This window comes from Ceratotherium simum, chromosome 7, assembly GCF_057802395.1.
Source record: "Ceratotherium simum simum isolate JZ-2026a chromosome 7, ASM5780239v1, whole genome shotgun sequence".
In the NCBI taxonomy this organism is placed as follows: Eukaryota; Metazoa; Chordata; class Mammalia; order Perissodactyla; family Rhinocerotidae; genus Ceratotherium; species Ceratotherium simum.
The window spans coordinates 77,133,287-77,156,140 of NC_141906.1; the positions used below are offsets into that span (position 1 = coordinate 77,133,287).

The 22,854-nt window shown below is 41.8% G+C and overlaps 1 protein-coding gene across 1 annotated transcript; it reads left to right on the forward strand.

Moving 5' to 3' along the window:
• The first annotated feature begins 17,507 nt into the window (after nt 1-17,507).
• PATE1 (prostate and testis expressed 1) lies at nt 17,508-22,194 on the forward strand. The gene is made up of 3 exons (XM_087434093.1): nt 17,508-17,848; nt 19,153-19,314; nt 20,070-22,194. Exons 1-3 carry the CDS (start codon nt 17,797-17,799, stop codon nt 20,201-20,203), a joined length of 348 nt encoding a protein of 115 aa, XP_087290219.1. The 5' UTR covers nt 17,508-17,796; the 3' UTR covers nt 20,204-22,194.
• Nucleotides 22,195-22,854: the final 660 nt, after the last annotated feature.

The following is a 22,854-nucleotide window of genomic DNA, read 5'->3' on the forward strand; positions in this document are numbered from 1 at the left end:
CAAATTCATAGAGTTAACAAGTAGAACAGATGTTAGCAGGGGCTAGAGAGATAGGGAAATGGAGAGTTATTGATGAATAGGAACAGAGTTTCTGTTTGAGATGGTGAAAATGTTCTAGAAATGGATAGTGGTGATGGTTAAAGAATATTGTGAATGTACTTAATGTCACTGAATTGTACACTTAAATATGGTTAAAATGGTCAATTTTATGTCATTTGTATTTTACCGCAACTTAGAAAAAAATAACAGGCATGGTCTTGGTTTTCTGTTATCACAACATAGAATCCTCTTTGATTTAGGAGTTAAACTATAATATGATTATGAATTATAATGGTAGTTGTTTCCTATCAGGAAATTAACATGTGCCAGTCACTACATAAAGTGCTTTCCATATGTTTTATCATTTAATCTTCACAACAGCCGTGTGAGAAAGTTATCAGCCCCAGTTTGCAGGGGAGGAAATGAAGGCTCAAAAAGCTTAGAGAGTATTCCCAAAGTCATGTGTCACTAAGTGGTGAGCTGCAGTTAGAGCCCAGGTCTATCTGGGTCTGAAGCTTGTGCCCTACTCTCCTGTTCTAGTTTTCTTATGGCTGAGTCATTTTATTCCATCTGCTGGCACCCTGGACAGAACCTGGGCAAGGAACCAAAGTAAAGAATCTGTGGAGCTGAGGCAGCCGTATGAGTAGAGAGCACTGGCTTGTAAACTTTTCTCTCGGTTTAGCCCACCCCAGTGATATCATAACTGTGTGATATTGGGTAAGTGATTTAACCCTCTATGTTTCAGATTCCTCATCTGTAAATAGAGCTATCAGACAAATTAAAGGAGATAAATTTGCCTCGCAAGTAGGAAGAGTAGCAAGCTTCCATTCATTGAGTCGTTATATGTTCCAGGCACTGTATCAGGGGGCTTATTATAGATACCATTTTTTAAATTGTCACGACAATATAAAGGAGATATGTTATTTCTCTTTTACAGAGGAAGAAACTTAGAATCAGAGTGGTTAAGTGTCCTGCCCAGAGTCTTCAAGCCAACAAGTGTCAGAGCCTTGCTGCCTACCTGGGTGTGTTTGAAGCCAGCACTTGTGCTGTCTACCACTTGAGTCTCCTATCTCAAAAGGCCACACAGTCAAGAAGACACAGAGCTAGACAGGGGAGAGAGAGCTTGACAGCAGAATTCTGGGCAGAGTGGGGAAGGGAGACCTGGACCAGAGTTAAGAGACCAGGACCATTGGATGGAAGGAGTTGAGGGTGATGAGAGCCAGGACTGGAGCACAGTTAGGGTGGTGAGGGTGTGAATCCTCCAGGAACCCTCACAGGGCACTCATTTCTAGGCAAGCACAGGGGTGTAGAGTTGAATGAGTGCAGGCAGATCCCTCTGTGTCTGCATCTCAGCTCTGCCACTTACTTGCTTTGCACACTCTACAAAGTTAATTAACCTCTCCGACCCACAATTTCTGCATCTATAAAAATGGAGATAATAATCTCCTTGTTGCATTGGAGGGTTTATAAGTTGATGTGTAAAGTGGCCAGTCCAGTATTTGGCACATAGTTGATAAGAAACAGCAAAGACCTGTGCTTAAAATGCACCTAAAAGCTATAAAGTCACTTAATCTTCATATCAACAGTGTAAAGCAGGAGGTGGCTGAGGTACAGAAAAGTTAAGAACGCTGCCCAAGGTCATTAGGGCTAGTAAGAGGGAGTGGTGGGATTCCCATGCAGGCAATCTGGCAATCTCCTTCAGAATACGTGTTCTTTAGTACTTAAGTCATACAATGACCAGAAAATTTTCCTACCCACTGCCCTCATCACACCTCATCCCAACCAACCCCAAGAAGGCAGAGGACTCCCCATGGAAAACCAGGCCTTCCTTCTCAGGCCTTCCCTCTGGGACCTTCCCAGGCCAAGAGCATCAGAAGCCTGATGAGATTTAGGATCCCAGATATCTGGGAAATGAAATGACTTGGGGACAGTTGCCAAATCGTTCTATGCTTGGTATCCCTTTCTTCTTATCTGGTCCACTGTGGAAACAGCCCATGAGTTCTCCTGTATACGGTCTTGTTATTCATTAGAGTTGTTATATTAATCCATTCAGGGCCCCCAGGTGTCCCAGTGCTCCCCTTTTACCCTCCACCCAGACTTGAGGTTTGGCCCTCAGCCAGAACAGCAGAACCAGATGACCAGGCCTGGTGGGTTTGACTTGGGCCCAAATGACATTTCAAAGTTGCACCAAGTTCCTTCCTCATCCACAGTTCATTTCTCTTGGGCCTCTTGGCTCTCGAGACAGTGTGGATGGCAGATGAGAGGGAAGGAGTTTCTGGATCTTGCTGTTTGCTCAGGAAGGATGGGCAGGATGCAGTCAGGAGGAGGTCCCTGCAAATCAGCTGAATATCTCAGGCTAAATTTTCTGATTTGATGGGATTGAATGGAACCTTGTCCTTTACTGACAAGCTATTGCAGTAGCTTTGACTACAACAGAAGAACACGTTTTTCTCCCTCTCAGTGATGAGTATATATTCCACACATCTTTTTGGGCAGCCCAGGATGGAATATTGGTAGACGAATTCTGAAAGGGGTAGGAAAATAACAGAGAGGCACAGGTTAGACTTAGAATGTGACAAGGAATGTGGCTGAGTGAGCAGTCCCTTGCTTCCCTCCTGTCCCCTTAGGCAGATCCTGAGACTTGAAGACCCTTCCACAAAAGGGGTAGTCTCCTTCCAAAGCAACCCACCTCTGCCTCCAAGACCCACATACATTTACAGCAAAAGAGCTATAACAGCCATACTCTATTTGGGATTCAGTCACGGAATAACGGAGATAGATGGGAATTTGGAGGTCATCCATTAAAACCCAGTCATTGTAAAGATGAGAAATTTGAACTCAGAGAAGGGAAGTAACATGCCCTAGACCATCAGCTGAGTTAATGCCAGAGCTGGGGGGACTAGAGAATTCTGACTCCAGACCTATTGCTCTTTTTTTGACAGGGCAAATCATAAAATTCAGTCTCCCATCCCTCCCCCTTCTCTTGCCCTCACTTCACCTCCAGTGGCATGTTGAGTATATACTTCTTTGGTTTGGCATGCAAAGTCAGGATACTTGGATTGACAGGAACCAAAATTCTTTCTGCAGGTCTTGCCAACAAATTCATCACAGGAGGTGCAGAATGTAACTCTCCTTGTAGGATCTGGACATTATGTCAGAGAACCACGGAGTGAGACCAAAGGATGCCAAGTAGATAGGAGGAAGAGAAGAAGGCTGCTGCTGTAGGTGTTGGAACTCACGCCAGGACCCTGGACTTTCCAGGCTTCCCTAGTCCAACCTCTGTGACCTTTTCTTCCAGGGTTATCTCTCCCTGCAAAGCCCATGTCTATCAAAGAATCTGGTTTTAGGAGACATGGGGTTACCAGAAAGCCACCTCTCTTCTTTCTTTTCAGCCTTAGCCTGCAGCTGTGTCTTCTGAAGGGAACACTGAAATGGGCATTTCATTGCTGATAAGGCTGCAAGGTTGGCTGAGAGAGAAGACCCAGGATCCAGTGGGGGAAAGGAAGGAGAAAGATGTCTCTTCTAAGTTACTTATCAAGACCTAGGTCTTAATTGAGAGAAAAGGTGATGCTCTCTACCTTGCCCATCTGTAGACCCCCAATGATTCTTTATCACCATTCCCTTCACACCATTCCTGCAGTCAGAGTTTGGTGGAGCTATCGGACAGCAGCAGCAGCAGAGTCCCCAGGAAGAGTTTCCGTGGTGGGGATGGGTATTTGCAGCAGCCAGAGGCTCAGGGGCCCAGACCCAGCAAACCTTGTCCCTGGAGCTCCTGCCCCTCCTGATTAGGACTTTTTAGGACATTACACCCTGACCTCATTACCCTGCCCCCATTGCCTCCCTTCCGTGGGACTCACCCTCTGTGGGAGACCAGCACTGAACCAGGAGGGCTCCTGGGAGCAGGAAGAACAGGAGCCAGTCCATATACACTGAGGAAAGGATGATGAGGCAGACAATCAAGCTCCTGGAAGGGCTCAGTACTGTGCACTTGACAGGAGGTGGGATGGAGAAGAAGCTGTGGTTTCCTCCCTAGTCCTCTACTCTGTGAGTTACATTCTGGGCTGTAGAAGATTGCACTTCATTTACCGTATTGCGAAGCCCTGCCTCTAGAAGAGTGGGTGTTCTCCTTCCTCTCCCCATTCCACAGCCAACACAGGGCCTAGACCAAGGAATTTGCATAGAAAAGAGATGACCTTACTCTCAAAGGAAGACAGGATAAGTAACAACCTCATCCCAAGGAAGGCAGGGGATCTAAGTGAAGCAGAGATGGGAGCCACCTTCAGATTCCACATTTTCTCTGTTCATTCAACTTTCTATATGTGATGCTACCAGCGACTCCACTGAGCCATAGTATCAGGCATCGTCCCACAGGCATACAAGTGCATGACACACCCATGGGTTGTGTTGGATTCCTTGATTCAGCCAAATCACATAACACTGGGCTGGTAAAAGGAGAGACCCTGGGAAACAAACCAGGGCCGTGGTGGTGAGAGCATGGAATCTTAACCGCTAGACCACCAGGGCTCGCATAATTACAGATATGGCCTTATAAGTAAGACAGTAGTGGTGAAAAGGATTAGCACCCTGAAAGGAAGTTGAGATGAAGAGACTAGAGAGGAGAGTGTGCAGACTTGCAAAGAAAGCAAACCAATCTAGGACTCTGTCTTTTGAGGAAAAACACCTGCCTTCTTGGGCCCTGCCAGGAGAAGGAGACCAGCAGCAAATTGCAAGGGAGTCTTCTATTTTTTTGTGCTGCAGCTACTCTCTTTTTCCTTGGGGTCTCTTGAGTATTCTTCTTAGGTCTCCTTGCTGACACCCACCTCCACCTCTCATTCCCAGCTTTTACTCTTCTCTCTCAGAACTCACTGCCCAAAACACTAGGGCTTGGTGATTTCTGCAAGATTTCCATTTCCCAGGAAAGAGCTGAAAGTTCTAGAAGCAACGCCTAGGATGGCAGTGAAAGCACTGGCTACAGGATAAAGTTGAGTCGACTAAAACCCCCAGGTTCCAGGGATGGAACAAGGATAAATGTGGACAATGTAATAGTTGCTTGATAACAATAACTAACATTTATCAGGTTATTTTACATACATGATCGCATTCACTCTCAACCATAAATCTGTGAGGAAGGAAATATGCTGGTCATTTTAGGGGTGAGGAAACAGGGATCTGAGAAGATCTGACTTGAGGGGACTGAGGACTCTCAGAGCCCTGTGCTGTTGTGACCACACTGTACGATCTCTTCAGTCTTAAACATAATTTGGGCTAGTGGGCACACTTGGAGATGGGGGTGGGGCTTCAAAATAGTATTTATTCCCTAGACACAACCTGACCCTACCCCAAGCCCAAATCCCTCCCCAGCTCATACTATTTATGGCAGACTCACCCGTTGAGAAGTAGAGGAGAGAGGATGAGTGGAAATAACGTGACCATCTTTAGCCAAGGGAGAAGGGACTCAGCAGCAATCTTTTCAGAAATCCAAGTCTGAGGTTTTTCCAACTGCCTTTGTTCCCAGGACTCAAGGGGTCTGTCCAAATACAAGAGCCTTCAGCAAATCTGAGAAAGAGGAGACATTCTTGCCCTTTTCCAGCTCTTCAGGGCTCCCTCTGGACGCCAGACATTGGTGCCATTTCCCTGAACTGTTGCCATTGCTAAGATAGAAATTTGATAAACTAATTCATACCAAAGTGTTTTTGACACAGAATCCCTGGGGGGTATTCCAATTCATTTAACACATATTTAGTGAAGATCTCAACATTCCAGAAACTTTGTATTAGAAAACACAATGCTGAAGGATGGTAATTGTTAACGCAAAGGAATGGCTCTGATGGTGGAGGGTCAGTCTCTGTGGCATCTGAGTCCAACTGCAGAATAATAATGATAGTAATAATGATAAAGCAGCCTCCACATATGAATATTTATTATGTGTCAGGCACTGTGCTAGATTTTATATGTATTATCTCATTTAAATGTCATAACAACTTCATTATAATGCCCATTTTCAGAGAAGAAACTGAGGCCCAGTGATGTTAAATATCTTATACAAGGTGTCACTTCTAGTAAGTGGCAGAGTTGGGATTCACACCCAAGTCTGCTTAACTCAAAGCACTAACTTTTAATCACTTTGAAAGGGGTGATGGCCAGTTTAAGGAGAAACAACTCGCCCAAGTAGAAGCAGCCCCTTTGTGAGATGGATTCTTTGGGGATCCTCTGGGCAAATGTTGAGCGGACAAGGAGAGGGGGAGCTCTTCCATGGAAGTTGTAATGCCAGAGCTTGGTGTTTGGAAAGGTCCCACTTTTTTCATGGCTTTGTCCTGTTTCTATTTCACTGGAGTTTAATGATCTTCTTGTTTATCCTGGGTAGAAAGCTTGAGGTCTGTGCCACTACCCTCCGGCAACTTCTTCACTTTACCAAGATCCCTTTCCCTCTCTGGGGCGTTCTCTGTCATCTTTCTGAGCTAGTTTTCCTTCAGGGTGATCAATAGGCCCTTCAGCATAGCCTTCTAGGTTACAGCAGGTTAACGGGGTGTCCCATGGGCAGAGATGCCCACACCAACCTTGACCGGCTTCTCTCTGGGCCCCAGGCGCAGAGTGTCCTGTCTCTCACTTTTACACTGTGGATCCCAACTGTACCAGGACTGAGGGATTGGGATGTGGGCAATACATTTTCTTGAGCCATTGCCTCAACGTTTCAGTCAATTTACATTGCCCAGTCCTGACAAATGGTTGTTTCTCAAACTATGTTTAATGAACTATTAAACTGAATGCAAGCTCTTCCTGGCTGGTGTGGGAGAGAGTTTACATCAGCTCTCTCTCTGTTTGGGCATCACAAGAAATATCTGTAGACAAGGCAACAGTCAGTCTGCTTGTGCTTCATGAGCCCCCACTCTCGGCCCAGCCCTGTCCTAGGCACTCTGGAGAACGTGCGTGAATGTAATTTAAGTCCCCAGAGGTGCTTACAATCTAGTAGAGAAAATGAGGCTAGATGGAAGAAATATCCCAAATGCCAAAAGAGTTTTCAGCGCACTGAAGATATTTTTTCAATGGCATCACCTTTCAAACAAATGACAGAAAAGCTTTACAGAGGTAGGAGATTGAGGACCCATATTCATTTTAGTGCAGAAACTCAGCTGAGGGCACAGGGAGGGAGTGGGGCAGGGAGACGAGGAATATTCAGGAAAGACAAGGACAGCTGAAACGTGATTGGATGCCTCAGTTTTCTGACTGAAGGATACAGGTTTATTTCATTTCTTAAAGAAATAATTTATTGTTTAAAATTCTAAAAATAAAATGTACAGTATTAAATTTGTGATTTGATTTCACTCTAAATAATTTGATTTTGATTTTTCTCATTCATTTAAGTGAGTGTTCTTTGTTAACTAGCTTTCCCTCAGCTGGGGAAGTGGGAGAAAGAGCACAAGCTTGAACACCCAGCTTCCCACGCCGGTTATTTTACCTTCTGAAACTCAGTCTTCATCTGAAAAAGAACTGTAATACCTACACCATAGAGTTGCTATGGGCATCAAATGATTCAGGAAGATAATTACCACATTTATAATTACCATAGATAATTAATTTACACACAGAAACTTAGGCCAACCCAAACCAGAAACACTACACAAATATGAATTACTGGATTGCTGAGACAAAATTAGGCAAAACTCAAATATTACTTTAAAAATTAAACTATGGGAAAAAAAAGGCAACTGTAAACTTAGAGTAGAAGTGATAAGAAATGGTGGGGATTGGTAAATACTTTGAAGACCCAGCCAATATAACTCTCTAATAAATTGAATGTGAGGTGAGGGGGAGGGATAAGGGAAGAAAAAGAGGAATTGATGATGACCCTTAGTTTTTAGCCTGAGCAACGGGGTGAATGGCGCAGGTATTTGATGATACGGGAAAAGAGAAGTGGAGGGGTGGGTGGGTGAGGTTGAGGGCTGGGGTAAGAGTGTGGAGAGTATGATGTTAGAGTGAGAATATGAAATCAATTGTTTGTTTATGGACCTATTAAGTTTGAAATGCCCATTCAAATGGAGATGAAAAGAAAGCAGAGCAGGGTTTAAGGAGGAAGGTAAAGATTTATGAGTCATCAGTATATAGAGGGTATTTAGAGCTATGACATGAAATCACTAGAGGAGATAATTAATAGGGCAAGAAGACCAAGGACCTAGAAACTCAGGTTTTTGATACTGAAAGGAAAAGTAGGAACCTGAAACTCAAGCCATTAGGTATTATCATTATTATTATTATCATTATTATCACTATTATTATTATTATTAGCAGTGATGCTTTTATTATTCTTTTATGCAGCTCTTGTGTGCCTACCTGCATAGAGGCTGTGCCAAATAACCACAGTCTTTTCAGACTGGCTTTCACATCGTAGTCTATGTTCTGACTGAGCTGCTTGCTAAGAATCCTCCTGAATGAGAACAGTTAGATTTGTGCCTGCCAACTGTCTTCTGAGGAGCAGCCCAGAAGAACAGAGGGCATCGGAATAATGGAAGTGCCTAAAGAGAACCCCCAACCCAACACCCCACAAAGCCAAGTGGTGGCATTGAATAGTAGGAGAGGGGACAGAAGACAGAATGGTAAACCATTGGAAAGCAATGAGAACCAAAATTAACTTGACAATTAAAAAAAGAAAAATATATTATGTTTACATTATGCCCCATTATACCTGTGATACTAAACTTGTGGCTATTTCATGAATTTTGAGATTATAGAGAGCTAGGTACACAGCTAGACCTGATGCGAGTCCTCATTAGAGTGCCTTCGGACATGCAATCCAGACTTGTATTTGGGGGAGGGAATTTTCTGAGATGAGGAGGGGAGTTTGCAGATATTACAAGAAACTCACTTTCTCATACCGTGTGTGAGCATACAGCCTTTGAGAGGAGGCTGTGTCCTCTTTCTAACCTTGGATTTTCAAATTTTGGCACATGTTCAAGTCTGAAATTATAAGAGCTGGTTTTTTTCTTGAGTATATTTATATCTTCTAAATGTACTGATGCCCTCTTACTCCTTCCTGCCCACCTCTGCACGGCGCCTGCCCATCTCTGCACGGCGCCAAGGGCTCCTTGTTCTCTTTTCTCACTTGACTAAGCTTTTGACCTCTCATCTGCTGCCTATCTGGACTTTAATGATCAGAAACGACCTCAGCTCAAGGCCCTAAGAAGAAGATGTTCTCTTCCCCTTACCCCATGGGCTGGATCCCAAGCCATTCTGGAACAATGGTCCCAGGCTTATCAGATTTACATACCGCTGAACTGCCACTGTGTCCGCAACCCACTCCCACCCTGTCTAGAGCTACATGTAACTCCCAGGAAGACCCCCTGCATTATTGCCCCTCCTTAAGAACTGAGATCCAATCTGACTTCCCCTGGCAGTTTAGGTCATGACCAGGGGTTGCATTCCTCTCAGGGCCTCCTCTTCTTGACTTTAGTTATACAACACCTCCTTCTGCAGTTTCATCATTTTATTCCTTCCTCTGAGTCTTCTCCCAAGTTGAAGTGCTTAAAACAATCTCTCTATCCAGCTCCTGGATCCTTCTTCCTTCATTCCTCCAAGCAATTTCAGCATCCCAGCTCTGTAATAACAGCATTCCTGTACTCAAATGGGCAGAGGCAAAGCTTTCTTCTCTAACCCAATGCTCATAAAACTCGGTTTCAATGGATTTAATTCAACAAATGCTTACATACGGAGAAAATAATCGGCTCCAGGGGAGCAATATGAAGGCCATAACAAAAGCAGCAACAGCGAGAATGAAGAAGGGATATATAGTAGCGGTATTACGAAGACAGAACAACTGGACAGTCACTGGTTTGATGTGAAATGGAAGAGGAAGAGGGATAAAAGATAAGGCTGACATATGCATGCCATGGCTCTCAGCTATGCTGTGGGGACACACAGGAGGGGCGGGGAGTTAGAGGAGGAGTCCTGGAAGAAGGAACATGTACATCAAGACCTGAAGGGGAGTAGGAGTTTCCCCAGCAAGGAAGAGAGTAGAAAAAGCATGTACAAGAGAGAATGGAGCTTCTGCAGGGAACTGAGGAAGGTTCTCACTGGTTGAAGCCTAGGGGCAAGTTAAGTAGGGCTGTCTGCATAGGGGATACTGGCTCAAGACAAGGTTGACATAAGGGAAGCCATATTGTAGAAAAGAAACCATCTTGTAACTTTGAATGACCTCTGACTAACTAACCCAGCTGGATATGCACCCTCCAGGAGATCTAACTGCTCTGTAAATTTTACGACCCTTGATTGTGCATGTACCTCCTAGCTGCGATAAGATGATAACTTTGTTTTTTTGAGTTCCTTAGGAAGGTGATGACCCCTGAACAGAGAGTCTATGCTGAGAGCCATCATCAGTGAAAACTGAAAGATCAGGGTATAGGGCGTTGCTCGGGTCTCTGATGCATATCCAGTAAAACCAAAGACTATCAGGAACTAAGACCAGATGTCTGTCCCCACCTGGAGATCAGATGGATGCCCCCACCCAGAGACCAGCTGCCTCCCCCACCTGGAGACCAGCCCCTATGTAACTGGCCTGTAATCTTTGTTCTGGAAGATAGTTCTTTCAGACACGTGTCGGCCATCTTCCCCCTTGCGAGCAAGCTGTAATAAAAAGTCCTATCTTTCCTACCACCATGCCTCTTGACTATTGGCATGTCTTGTGGCGAGCAGAAGACCCCCTCCTTGGGCAGTAACATAGGGAGCAACCAGGAGGTTGCTCAACCAGATCAATAGTATCTGTCAAGAATAATTACGAAGACTAAATTAGTGTATATAAGACATTTAATTGTTTTCAAATGTACCTTTTGAGGTGGCATGGAGGTGACATCAGTGGAGATGGCAGAGGAGGGAACTCCAAAGGACAGTCCCTTCACAGAAACACTGACGGAAAGAGCAAATGTCGTCAGAATCAACTTTGTCTAAGGTTTACAGCAACCACGAAAACGAGGAATCAGAATAAGGCGGCTTAAACAAGGCAGGAACGTTTTGTGGAATTTGATCTTAGCTTTTGTCCTAACTTGCTCCCCAGTATAGTGGCAGTCTGAAAGATGGCAGCCTACATTCCTCATGTGGGTACCTGGTTCCAGAGGGAGCAAAGTGGACCTTGTTCCCAAAGAACTGTGTTTGTTTTGACCTTTCTACACTTGCTTTTGTTTCACCTAACTTGGAACTCTCTCAGGGTGAAAAAGCAGCGACGTGGAGGGCTTTCCTGGAAAAACAGTGAAAGGTGAAGGAAGGAGCTGCTCCTACCTGGGGCAAAGGATTAGAGTTAAGGCAAGCAATAGACATGCCAAAAGCCTGGGAGGAAAATATGGAGAGAGAGTTACTTTGGGGAATAAGATCTTCAAAAAGCTCTCACACATACTGGGGAATCTAGAAAACCACACACATGTCCAGAGCAGGAAAGACCTAGAAAGAACTTGCGCTTTCACCTCCGTCTGATCTTTAGGCTCAATGTAAGCAGGAAGATACAGAATGAGTTAGTGGTGCCAGTGGTTGGAAGGTAGGGAATGCTACCCTTTGGCAGACTAATGAGTCTTTATTCTTCCACATCCTGGTAAGAAAGGCATTATCTGAGCACTAGAGTACTCAAAGACATTCTGATTCTCCATGGCTATTTGTTATTGTCACTACTGTCTGATTTTAATCCCTCCAGCTTGAGGATGGGATGCTAATCAAAGCTTCAATAGGATAGAAGTTTGGACCCAAGTGATCCTACTCCTTTTCCTCAAAACTGAAAATGTTCCCCGAGCTTCCATAATCAAAATGAGGAAAAAGATCTACACTTCTTATGGCTTGGAATTTCTTGTGAGTGAGACTTCAGCACCTGCAAGCAGCATCATGGCCGTACACTTCCAGCCCAACCCATCCTTTCTCCATTTCTTTATTTTTTTCTTCAGAAATATAAAATGCATATAGAAATGTTCACAAAACATATATAAACAGTGCAAGGAAAAATTATGAGACTCATGCACAAAACATTTTTTGAATCAATTTTACTAAAGTATAGATTACATATATTAAAATGAGTCCATTTAAAGTAGAGATTTCAATGAGTTTTGACATATGTGAACAAGTGTATAACTACCACCGTAATCAAGATATAGGACATTTCCATTACCACAAAAAGCATCCTCATGCCCCTTTGCAATCAACACCAACATCCCACATCCTACCTCATTTAACCACTGCTCTACGTTCTGTCACTAGAGATAAATTTTGACTGCTAAAGTATTTCATGTGAAGAGAATCAGACACTTCTGTGTTTACTATTTTTTCACTCAGTAAAATGTTTTTATCCTGGAGGAAGAAAAATATATGTTCACACGAAACCTGAAAAAGAATGTTCATAGCGGCTTTATTTGTCAGAGCCCAAAACTAGAAAGAACCCATATTTTCCTCAATGGGTAAATGGATAAACAACCTGTGGTATATCCATACAACAAAGTACTATTCAGCAATAAAAAAGAATGACCTTTTGATACACAAAACAATTGGATGGCTCTCAAGGGTATCATACTGAGTGCAAAAATCTAATCTCATAGGATTATCTGTGTATGATTTCATTTATATAACACTCTGAATGATCAAATTATAGTGATGGAGAATAGATCGTGGTTATAAGGCTCTAGAATTAGAGGAAGAGTCTGACTGTAAAGGAGCACTATCAGGGAGCTTCTTTGTGGTGATGGAACAGTTATGTACCCTGATTTTAGTGATTGTTACACAAATCTATACAAATGTTAAATTTTTATAGCAACGTACACCAAAAAAATGAGTACATGTAAAAACTAATGAAACTCAATTAAGGTATATAGTTTAGTTAATAATATTATACCAGTACCTATTTCCTAGTTGGGAAAATGAGATGTGGTTAATTACAATGTTTCCATTGGGAAAGCTGGATAAAAAATACATAGAAAATCTCTGTACTACTTTTTGCAACTTCTTGTGATTCTTAAATTATATCAGAATAAATTGTGTCAATATAAAAGTTTTTTTAATAGTCTGTTTGAATTTTATTTTGAGATTTCATTGAATCTATAGGTCTGGGGGAAATTAATGTATTTACATTATTGAATCTTACAGTCAATAATCATGGTATATTTCTCCATTTATTTTTCGATCTTAGCTTTTCCTAATTGTGTTATTTTCTTCTTAGTTATATAACTTGTATTAAATTTATTCCTAGATACATCATATATTTCACACTATTTAAAACTTCATTTTCTATCTTTTTTTTCTAGACATTTCACTCTTTATTCCCTTTCATCTGGCTACCCCTTTTCTCCTTTATTCTTCTCACTGTCGACATGAATGACCACTGAGTGCTCAATCATATTGGCACATTTAAGTCTTCATTTTAATTGATGTCTTAGTAGAATTTGACACTGAATTTGTATATCATCCTTGCTATCTCTGGATGACGCTGTTTTCATGAACCTCTTGAGTACCAAGTGTACTGCTGGCCCAAAGATAACATATCTGTGTCCCTCTGGGTTTAATAAGAACAACTGGACCCAGTCTTGAGCATTGAAGAAGATTGACCCCTTAATGGAGGAGGATGATGGGGTTGGGCTTGATGGAGCCTGGGCTGAAGCACTAAGGAGGTCGAAGTGCGAGGACTCTGTGGACCTGTGGAAACAGATGGCAGCATCTTCTTTCCTCTCCACAGGAATCCACAGATGTATACATTTGTCACCCAGCCTTGACTAGTTCAAACTAACGTATCAATTCAATTCAACAAATATTTATTAATAGTACATAGTTTGTATAAGTGCAAGTTTGTTGGTGACATTACTACTGTCTAATAATGTATTTATTTCACTTTATTCCTAAAGAAGCTTTTCTCTGGATATAGAATTCTCTGTTGGTGGTTACCTTCTTTCAGCTTGTTGAAGATATCATCCCATTAATTTCTAGCTTCCATTGTTCTTATTGAGAATCCAGCTGCCAGTCTAATGCTCTTTTTACTGTGTTATGCTTTTTGTCTTCTGGTTGCTTTGAACATCTTATTATTTTATTTGACTTTCTGAAATTTCACTATAATGCTGGATTTTAAAATTTCTCTTGCTTAGGATTTTTTGGGCTTCTTGAATCTCAGAGCTGATATTTTCTATTTGTACTGGAAAGTTCTCAGCTCTAATATTCATATAATGGAAGACTATATAGAAAAAAAGTACAGCTTCCTACAAAAACATGAATAATTCCTAGAATGCATTCCGTTTGATTCCATTTATATTGATATTTTAAAATAAGCAAAAATATAGTGTGGGAAAACTATAAAACAAAACAATGGTTAAATTCTATACGAGAAAGGATAATGTTTCCCACTAGATAAGGAAAAAGGAATATGTAGTTAGGAAGGAGCACTTGGTGTGGGGAGTTTTCTGTGGTTTTGGCAATATTCAATTTCCTGACCTGGTTCATAGTTACATAGTTTTCTTTAAAATAATTTAAGATATGCATTTATGTTTTACACTGTTTTTGGTATGTGTATTATTTTTCACCAATATAAAAACCCCCCATCTACACACACACACACACAGAGGAAATAACAAGGGGGAAATCTGCTTCATTAAACTGGTCAGGAACAGTCTCTCTGAACACAGAGAGATTATTTTTATAATCTGAAGAGATACATTTAAAAAGTATGCAGCAAACTCAACAATACAGAGGGCTATTTGCCATCTTGGGAGTGCTGGCAGTTTACAAAGAGATCTCTGAGCATGGCCTTCATGTACTTCATGAATTGACTACGGAAAGTACAGAGAAGTCCCTAATTTCTCCTTAGCTGATCACCCTTAGAAAGAGTTCTTCTGGTGATAGCTAGGTTTGTTGATACAGCATATTGGAAGCACAGGAAATTTTATTGGAGCTATAAGCTGTAACAGGAACAATGGATAGATTATTGGCTACTTTTTCACCCTTGAATCCCAGACCTACCTCCTTAGTCACTTCAATGTCCATGTTATCTTCTCCATCCCTCAGCATCATAGGAAGAAACTATCTAGGAAATTGTGAACATACTGAACAATTCTGAGATTCCCAGAAAATCCTCGGGGATGGCAAGTCTCATGGTAGACAAGAATCCACATATAAAATCTTCCCAGAGATACTTTTGTGTTCTTTCTTAGATCTGCATATATTGTCTGAGAATTTCCTGTTTTCACATCCCTCAAAAGCGTAGAACTTCTCTGGTTTCATCTAGTCCCAGTCACTCAGAGCTGTGCTGTTCACTTGCCTGAGGGAAAACAGACAGGCTGTTCTGATCTGACCATTCTTTCAAACGCTGATCTGGAAGAAACTGTTCTTTCCCTGCTGGGTCACTGGTATAAGTTCTATGAGTACTGGGAAAACCCCAGGAATCTAAGGCCATTGATGCTGCATTGGAACAGTCTGTGTGGTTTTTCATCTTGTTGACCCTCCTCATCATATGTGGGATCTGCCTAAGCTGAGATCTCTTTCCTCAAATCCTGGTGCTCAACACCAGCCCCACTAACCTATTCAAAAAGGTCATTATGTGAAAATATCTCAATAACCAATGAATTTCAGGATATTTTGCTGTATTCCCTGTGGAGAGTAGATTGGTTTCTTTTAAAAATAATGATAACTGTTTGGAAAGCAAATTTCCATTCAAGAAACATCATTTTTATTGTTTTGCATAATAGCATTGCAGATGCAAACCAAAAATCCTAGCCCATAATCTAAACATCTTCTAATCATACATATAAGGACATACTTGAGTACCTACCTAGTCACTCTTGGAGTTGAAATAAAACCCTGGGCAAATCTTCTGGACTAATTGTACCTCCAGAACTCTGTGATGGAGAGGAGGGCATCATGAATAAAGGGGCCATACAGACTTAAATAAGGTTCGGAGCGATAAGAAAACGGATTCATTCCTGAATACTTTTAATTCATGAGTCTGAAATTTATGACATAAAGAATTATTTAGGGGTGTCCTAACAGAATAAGAAAAAGGATTAGGGGCACTGAGGAAAGGAACAGAGTGAGGCCCAATAAAATCAGGTATTATGGGACACTAAGGCTGGGAATATGAATTTGAGGAGATTTTAGGAAAAAAGTGCGTCGTTAAAATAGGCTTCAAACATAAGCAAGGAATCCAAGTGGATCAGTAAAGCTGGGAGGGGGAAATTTCTGCTTTAGGAGAAGTGGTATAATAATATCCTGAGAGTGTATCTAGGTGAGGAGACAGTTTCTGACAGGACAGAGGAAGAAAACCTTCCCTCCTTTCTTGTGGGCTGCCATTAGCTAAAGTATTAAATATGGAATTCCTAAAAGGAAAAGAGGGGAGATCACAAAACGTTGGAGAAAGGAATGCAAAGATGCAAGAGAAGATGCTAAATTTCAGAGCAATGGGAAGAGGGAGAGGGAGAAATCTGCTAGTGAATATGCATAACACAGAAATCAGAGATGTCATTTGCGTGTGAATAGACGTGGTGTGTGTGTGTGTGTGTGTGTGTGTGTGTGTGTAATACATGAATATTTAATGGTGTTATTTCAAAGCTTCACCAGAGGACAAATGGTTACCTAGTTGTATCTCTCTTCCTCCTTCTTCCCTGTATGGAAATGCCAGTTTGCTCTTTTGCTATGTCATAGTAACCTCCAATATATGCTGGAGAAAATCTCTTCTGTACATCACTCTTGTTGTCCCTCCCTCTTCAGAAAACATCTGGCTTGGACTACTATGCCACTTTGCTGTAGACCTACATTGTGCTCTATTGCAATCAGCTTCCTTTCAGTTGCTGTTTCTCTCGCTATATTGCTTTGCCCTAAGCATAGGCACAGACCTTTCCCTCAATTCCTTGCAATGACAGCCAAGGCTAAGCTGCAACTTCCATTACAATTTGTTGAAGATATGGAAATAACTGAAGGAAACTAACAGAAAACTTAGAATGAGATACTAGATATGGCTGTTCTTAGAATCCACAGGATCAATCCCTCTGTGGGAATTTTACACTCAGCCACCTGCCTCATTGAATACCTAGTCACTCTCAGAGTTGAGGTAATACCCCTAATACCTGGCCTGACACCAAGGGGAAGGACAGCTCACCTCCCTCCAGGAGAAGTAACTGCAAACCTCTCTCTCTGAACAAAAGTCTAATAAGTCTCAACCACTGGGAAACTCCAAGAACGGGAGCAGTTTCTTCCTCAGCTCTCATCTTCTATCCCAGAGTTTGCTTCATTCCAGGATGATGGACAGTGGGAAGCTACTCCCCTCATGGGAATCCTCTGTCAGTGCCTCTGAGTCTATCCTTTCCACTTCTTTTCCCATTCTCTATAGTATTCCTTTTTAAGGCTCTGTGCTCAGACTTCTTTTGGCCTTTCTGCTTTCCAATTATTTGCACTCATATATTCTTTCAGCTTTAATGAGCACGTTGGTGTAGATGACTCTGAATTTTACCCACCCAGCCCTGATTTATCCTTGCATTCTCTTGTAGTGTGGTATAATGAAAAGATCATAGAACATGGCATCAGAACTCCTGAGCAGTAGGACTAGAATAAATCAGATTCAGGACTTACCTGGCTAGTCCCTTTTCCTCCCAATTTGCCAAAAAGATAAATTACGGAGTGACTGGTTTTCCTGGGAACAGGATACGCCATTGAAGGAATTCCACAGTGTCTCCACCTCTAGCCCTTCCTGGGGAAGCCCAACCTGGCAGCTGTATAAATAGGCACCTTGCAGCTTCCTACTCCAACCCTCCCCTTTCTCTCTCCAAAATGGACAAGTCCCTTCTGCTAGGACTCCCCATCCTGCTCTGCTGCTTTAGAGGTGAGTCCACGGGGTTGACAGTTGGTGAGATGTGTCCAGGATCCAGGAATGGGTCAGGGTTCTCATGACAGCGGTCCTCTTATGGGAGCCATATGGTAACAGAAGCTGCCATTTTAATGCCATGCTTCTCACCTACAATGCATCATGTCCCTGGGATCTTCACGAAAGCCTTAGTCCTCCCCTTATAGGAGTAGATAGGTGGATTATAAAGGAATTTAGAGGATTTTCATAGAAGCTGTGAAGAGCGTTTTGTAAAATGAAGTCTGCAGAGAGTGTATCTTTTTTTCCGACAGTACTAACTGGATCATTTTCAGACAGCGAACATGCAAGTGAGTAGAAATGGGTCACTGATGTGGGAGGGGAAATACTGGAGGAGGGGAGATGAGCAGGGCGGGGTAGCATCAGGGGTTGAAAGGAACCCAGAGATAGATCTTGAATTTCAACACTCAGCAATCTCTTCCAGCAGGATTGGGTTGGGATGGCAGCTGATTTTAAGTTTGACAAAACACCATGAGCAGCAGTTGACAAGGTTAAGGGTTAGTGTAATAAAGGGCAAGAAAAAGAGAAAGGAGGAGGTAGAATGTTGGCTGTATAGACACTAGCTGGCCAAATTCACAGTGTAGCAACTTCACGAGTTTCAGATGCTTTTCCCCATTGTCAGCTTCCAGGAACACGTAGGTAAGAAAGCCACATAGCGTCAATTAAAAAGAAGGGAAAGAGGCAAGAAAAACTTACATTTATCTTTCTCCTTCTGGTCTGTGCTGCACCCTATAGGGATAGGTAGGGGAGTCTGAGAGGCCCTATGGAGGTGAAGAGAACTGAAAGGAGGGAAGAGGTGCAGAGATGTCCTGAGATAGGTGACTAAGTTTTGGAGGGACAGAAAGGGCCTAAGGTGGCTCTAGGTGAAGAGTACAGGATGGACCCCAAGCATTGCAAGGATTACAAGGGTCCTATGCAGGGATAAATCACAGACAAAGTTGCAGATTTGTTTTATTTCTCTTTGCCAGTACAGCCCGCGAACTACTTGTCAATGAAGACCAGTATACCGGCGAGTATGAAGAAGACCTGATCTGATTACTTCAGTCTTGATTTTGTTCCTCTTTTCCTTATTCCTCCATTTTTCTTTCCCCTCCCATTTTTTTATGCTAAAACTCCTGAGACCGTAATCTCCAGTCCCTCTCTTAGCTTAACCTATTTTAATAGAGGCAGATGCCCATGGTTAGTTGGTCTCTGGCAAAGCCCTCTGGGCTCAAAGCAGTCTTCAAACCAGAAAGGGGAGATGAGTCCTTTCGTGGCTGTGTGAGATCTGCTCTCACTTCTATTTCCCTACTCTCTGGCCCAAATTATAGAAGTTGTTCAGTGCAGGATGTGCCACCTCCAGTTTCCAGGAGAGAAGTGTTCCAGAGGCAGAGGAATATGCACTGCAACAACGGAAGAGTCTTGCACAACTGGGAGGATTTTCAAAAGTGAGTTGTTTGTTGGGGAAGGGAAGATGGGGCAGAAGAAGCAGACAGGGACATATCAACCATAGTAAAAAGGAGGGAACCTTACTTTACTACAGGCAGTCTCAGCCCTGGGATGAGAGATATCTCTACCCGCATCATATACCATAATGAAAAATAGATGGAGGTGGTCACTAAGGGATGGGGTGTATAGCTATGGAACCAGTACTTTGAGAAGCCTGAAAAAAACAGAGGAGACTGAATTGAGGTGAGAGGAGAGGTACAATATGGCCAGTGGAGAACAACTGATTGTTGGAGTGGGAAGGACAACTCCTTGTCTTTGTCTCTGCCTGGAATTTCTGTGGGTGCTTTTAAACTGTGGAAATAGAGGGGCCAGTGTCAGCAATAAATACTGGCTAAATGGCCCTTGATGGGTAAGTCTAAACATTGTGATTTCTCTAATGCTCACTCTTTGTGCTAAGCCATCCCTTGACATTTATAATCCTTACTTACACCACTGTTAAGATTCTCAACTGAAACGCCCAGCTTTGGCAATCACTGAATTGCTACTGTCATTACTTCTCCACCCCCAAATAATTTTTAAACTACTCTGCCATTACTTTTCTTTTGGGAAGCCCCCAACTTGCAATATCTTCCAATTCTTCACATTTGAATAACAGAGCCTTGAATTACACAAGGTTGTTTTTATACGCTGGTGTGGGCTAGAAAGAAGTTTCTTTGCAGAAGCCTCTTTGTTGATGTTTCTCTTCCTTCTGCAGATGATGGTACTCCCTGGTTAACTTTCATGGGCTGCCTAAAGAACTGTGCTAATGTGGACAACATAAAATGGAGTGTCTATTTGGTGAACTTCAGGTGCTGTAGGAGCCATGACTTGTGCAATGTACACCTCTAGAAAATGCTCGTCCTTCTGTGGCTCTGATCTCTGAGTGACATTGTTGCCTCGGACTCTTCACAACGATTTCTTAAAAAAACACATTTCAGATTGCAAACACATGGCTCTGCCTTCTGCAGATTCTCTGTCTTGGCCCTTATGGGGGGAAACACCCTGAGAGCAAGATCAATATATCTCACAGGCTGTTACAAAACCTAGTGCTTTCACTGTATACCTAAGTTGCTTCACAAAAGGAAGAAGAAAATAGATTCTTTTCCCTCCTTCTTCTCTTCCTTCTGCAGCAAAATATTTTCATATTTTTTAATGTTTTTTTCTCTCAATATTGTTCTTCATATCCCACTCCAATTAAAGCATATGACCCTGGCCTCATGGGGTGGGATGTGGCAAAGTAAAAAGAGATGGCTTGAGTCTTCTTGAATTTTGTTTATGAATGCCGTTCCCAGAGTGAGCAAAAGGGCAGAACATAGAAAGGAATTTGCACGAGAACTATGAAAAGAGAAAGATCTCTGCCTTCTAGAATGAGACTCTCTTTGCGGTTGGGAGTTGGAGAAAAAGAGGAGGAGGCATCCATTCTAGAGATAGTACTTGCGCTCCGCTTCCCTGGCAAAGTCACAGGAAGACACCAACCTCTAGATAGGGAAGAGCTGTAGGATGCTTCCAAGGAGATGAGACCAGAAGCAGCCACACAGATATTCCCACGCCTGAATCAATTCCCACGCCTGAATCAATTCCCACGCCTGAATCAATTCCCACGCCTGAATCACGGCGTGGAAGAAGCTGAGATCTATGGGACCTGAGGAAGCCAAGTGGGTCTTGGCTACTAGACATCTCAACAGCAGCCTCTGTGGAGAGCTGTCCCCATGACCAGATGCCTCTCCCCACCCTCCAGCTCCATCTCACACACACTCAGGACTTTCACTATGAATAGTTCTAGCACACTGGGGAAAAGTAGGGATTGGAATGAGTATGCTCACGAGAATTGAGACTGACTGCTAATAAACTGGTAGGATGAGGCCCGGAAGGGATGATTAATTGATATTATAAAAATATCATAAAGAAAGTTACATTTCTTCTATACCCATATTGTGTTTTCTTCTTTCTCTCCCCTCCAAACCCTTCCTTTATTTCTTTAACGAACATTTATTTAAAACATCCCATGTTTCAGGCACTGCTAGGCCCTAGGATACAATAGTCATGATCCCTGTCTTCATGGAACTTAAAACAAGAATGAAAATATATTTAAAGAGATCATTAAACATGAAGTTGAAACAAAAATTATAAAAAAGAAACAAGAGGGAATATTTGGTATAAAGTAAAACAGATCAAATAAAAAACACAATAAATGAAATATTAGAATGGAAAAAAAAAGATGAACAAAGAATTAGGCAGTTGGAAGATCAGAATGAAGAACTCTCTCAGAATACAATAAGAAACAAGAAGACTTAGAAAATATGACAATAGAATAAAAAGGTTTACAGAGGACAAATCTGAGAAATAAGGAAAAACATAAGTATTGAGTCGAAGACTATCAAAGACTACAAACCTTTAAGTATTTCCAGTAAGAAAGAGCAGAAAAAGCTTAAGGGAAGAAGAAAGAACTGTCCAAGTTCTTCAAGAGCCTTCACAAAGAAACTTAAAACAATGTATAACTTAGGAAAAACAGCGTAGCCAATTATTAATTAAGATAGCCAGTTCCATGGAAGATTACCACAATCTTTGAAGTCCAGGTATTTAAAAGAATCTTTTGGTAAGGAAAAAATATAACAAAAATATATATTTTCACACACTTCTCCCCCAGGAAAGGAGAGTAAGAATGATATTTTGTGAACGTTCTCAATGTACTTATTTATCAAAACCTGCTTTATGACAGAAAATATTGTATGCTTTGTGTAACTAGAGAATATTTTCTCATTTTTTTCTTTCTCAGACTCTTTTGGATTAACCCAGTATTTATTGATTTTCTCTTCTCTCTTAGCTTTTTAATTATACATTCTTTAATAATTCTTTTAGTAGTGCTGCACACTTGATGTTTTACAGTCTGCCTTAAGTTAGTACATTTACCACCTTATTAGTAACACAAGAATCTTAGAAGAATTTGACTCCGTTTACTCCCCTCTGCTTCTTGTGTATTATTGTCATTGTGTTGTTGTTGTCGTTTATTGTGGTAAAATATATATAACATAAAATTTACCGTTTTCACCACTTTTAAATATACAGTTCAGTGGCATTAAGTACATTCACACTGTTGTACAGCCATCACCACCATCCATCTCCAAAACCCTTTTCATCTTACAAAACTGAAATGCTGTACCCACCAAACAATACTCCTTATCTCCTGACAATCACCATTCCACTTTCTGTTTCCGTGAGTTTGGCTACGTTAGACACCTCATATAAGTGCAGTCGTCCAGTATTTGTCCTTTTGTGACTACTTATTTCACTCAGCATTATGTCCTCATATTTCATCCATATTATAGGATGTGCCAGAATTTCCATCCTTTTTAATACCAAATAATATTCCATTGTATGTACATACCACATTTTGTTTATCCATTCATCTGTTGATGAACACTCAGGTTACTTCCACCTTTTGGCCATTGCAATTCATGCTGCATGAACAATGAACATGAGTGTACAAATATCTGTTCAAG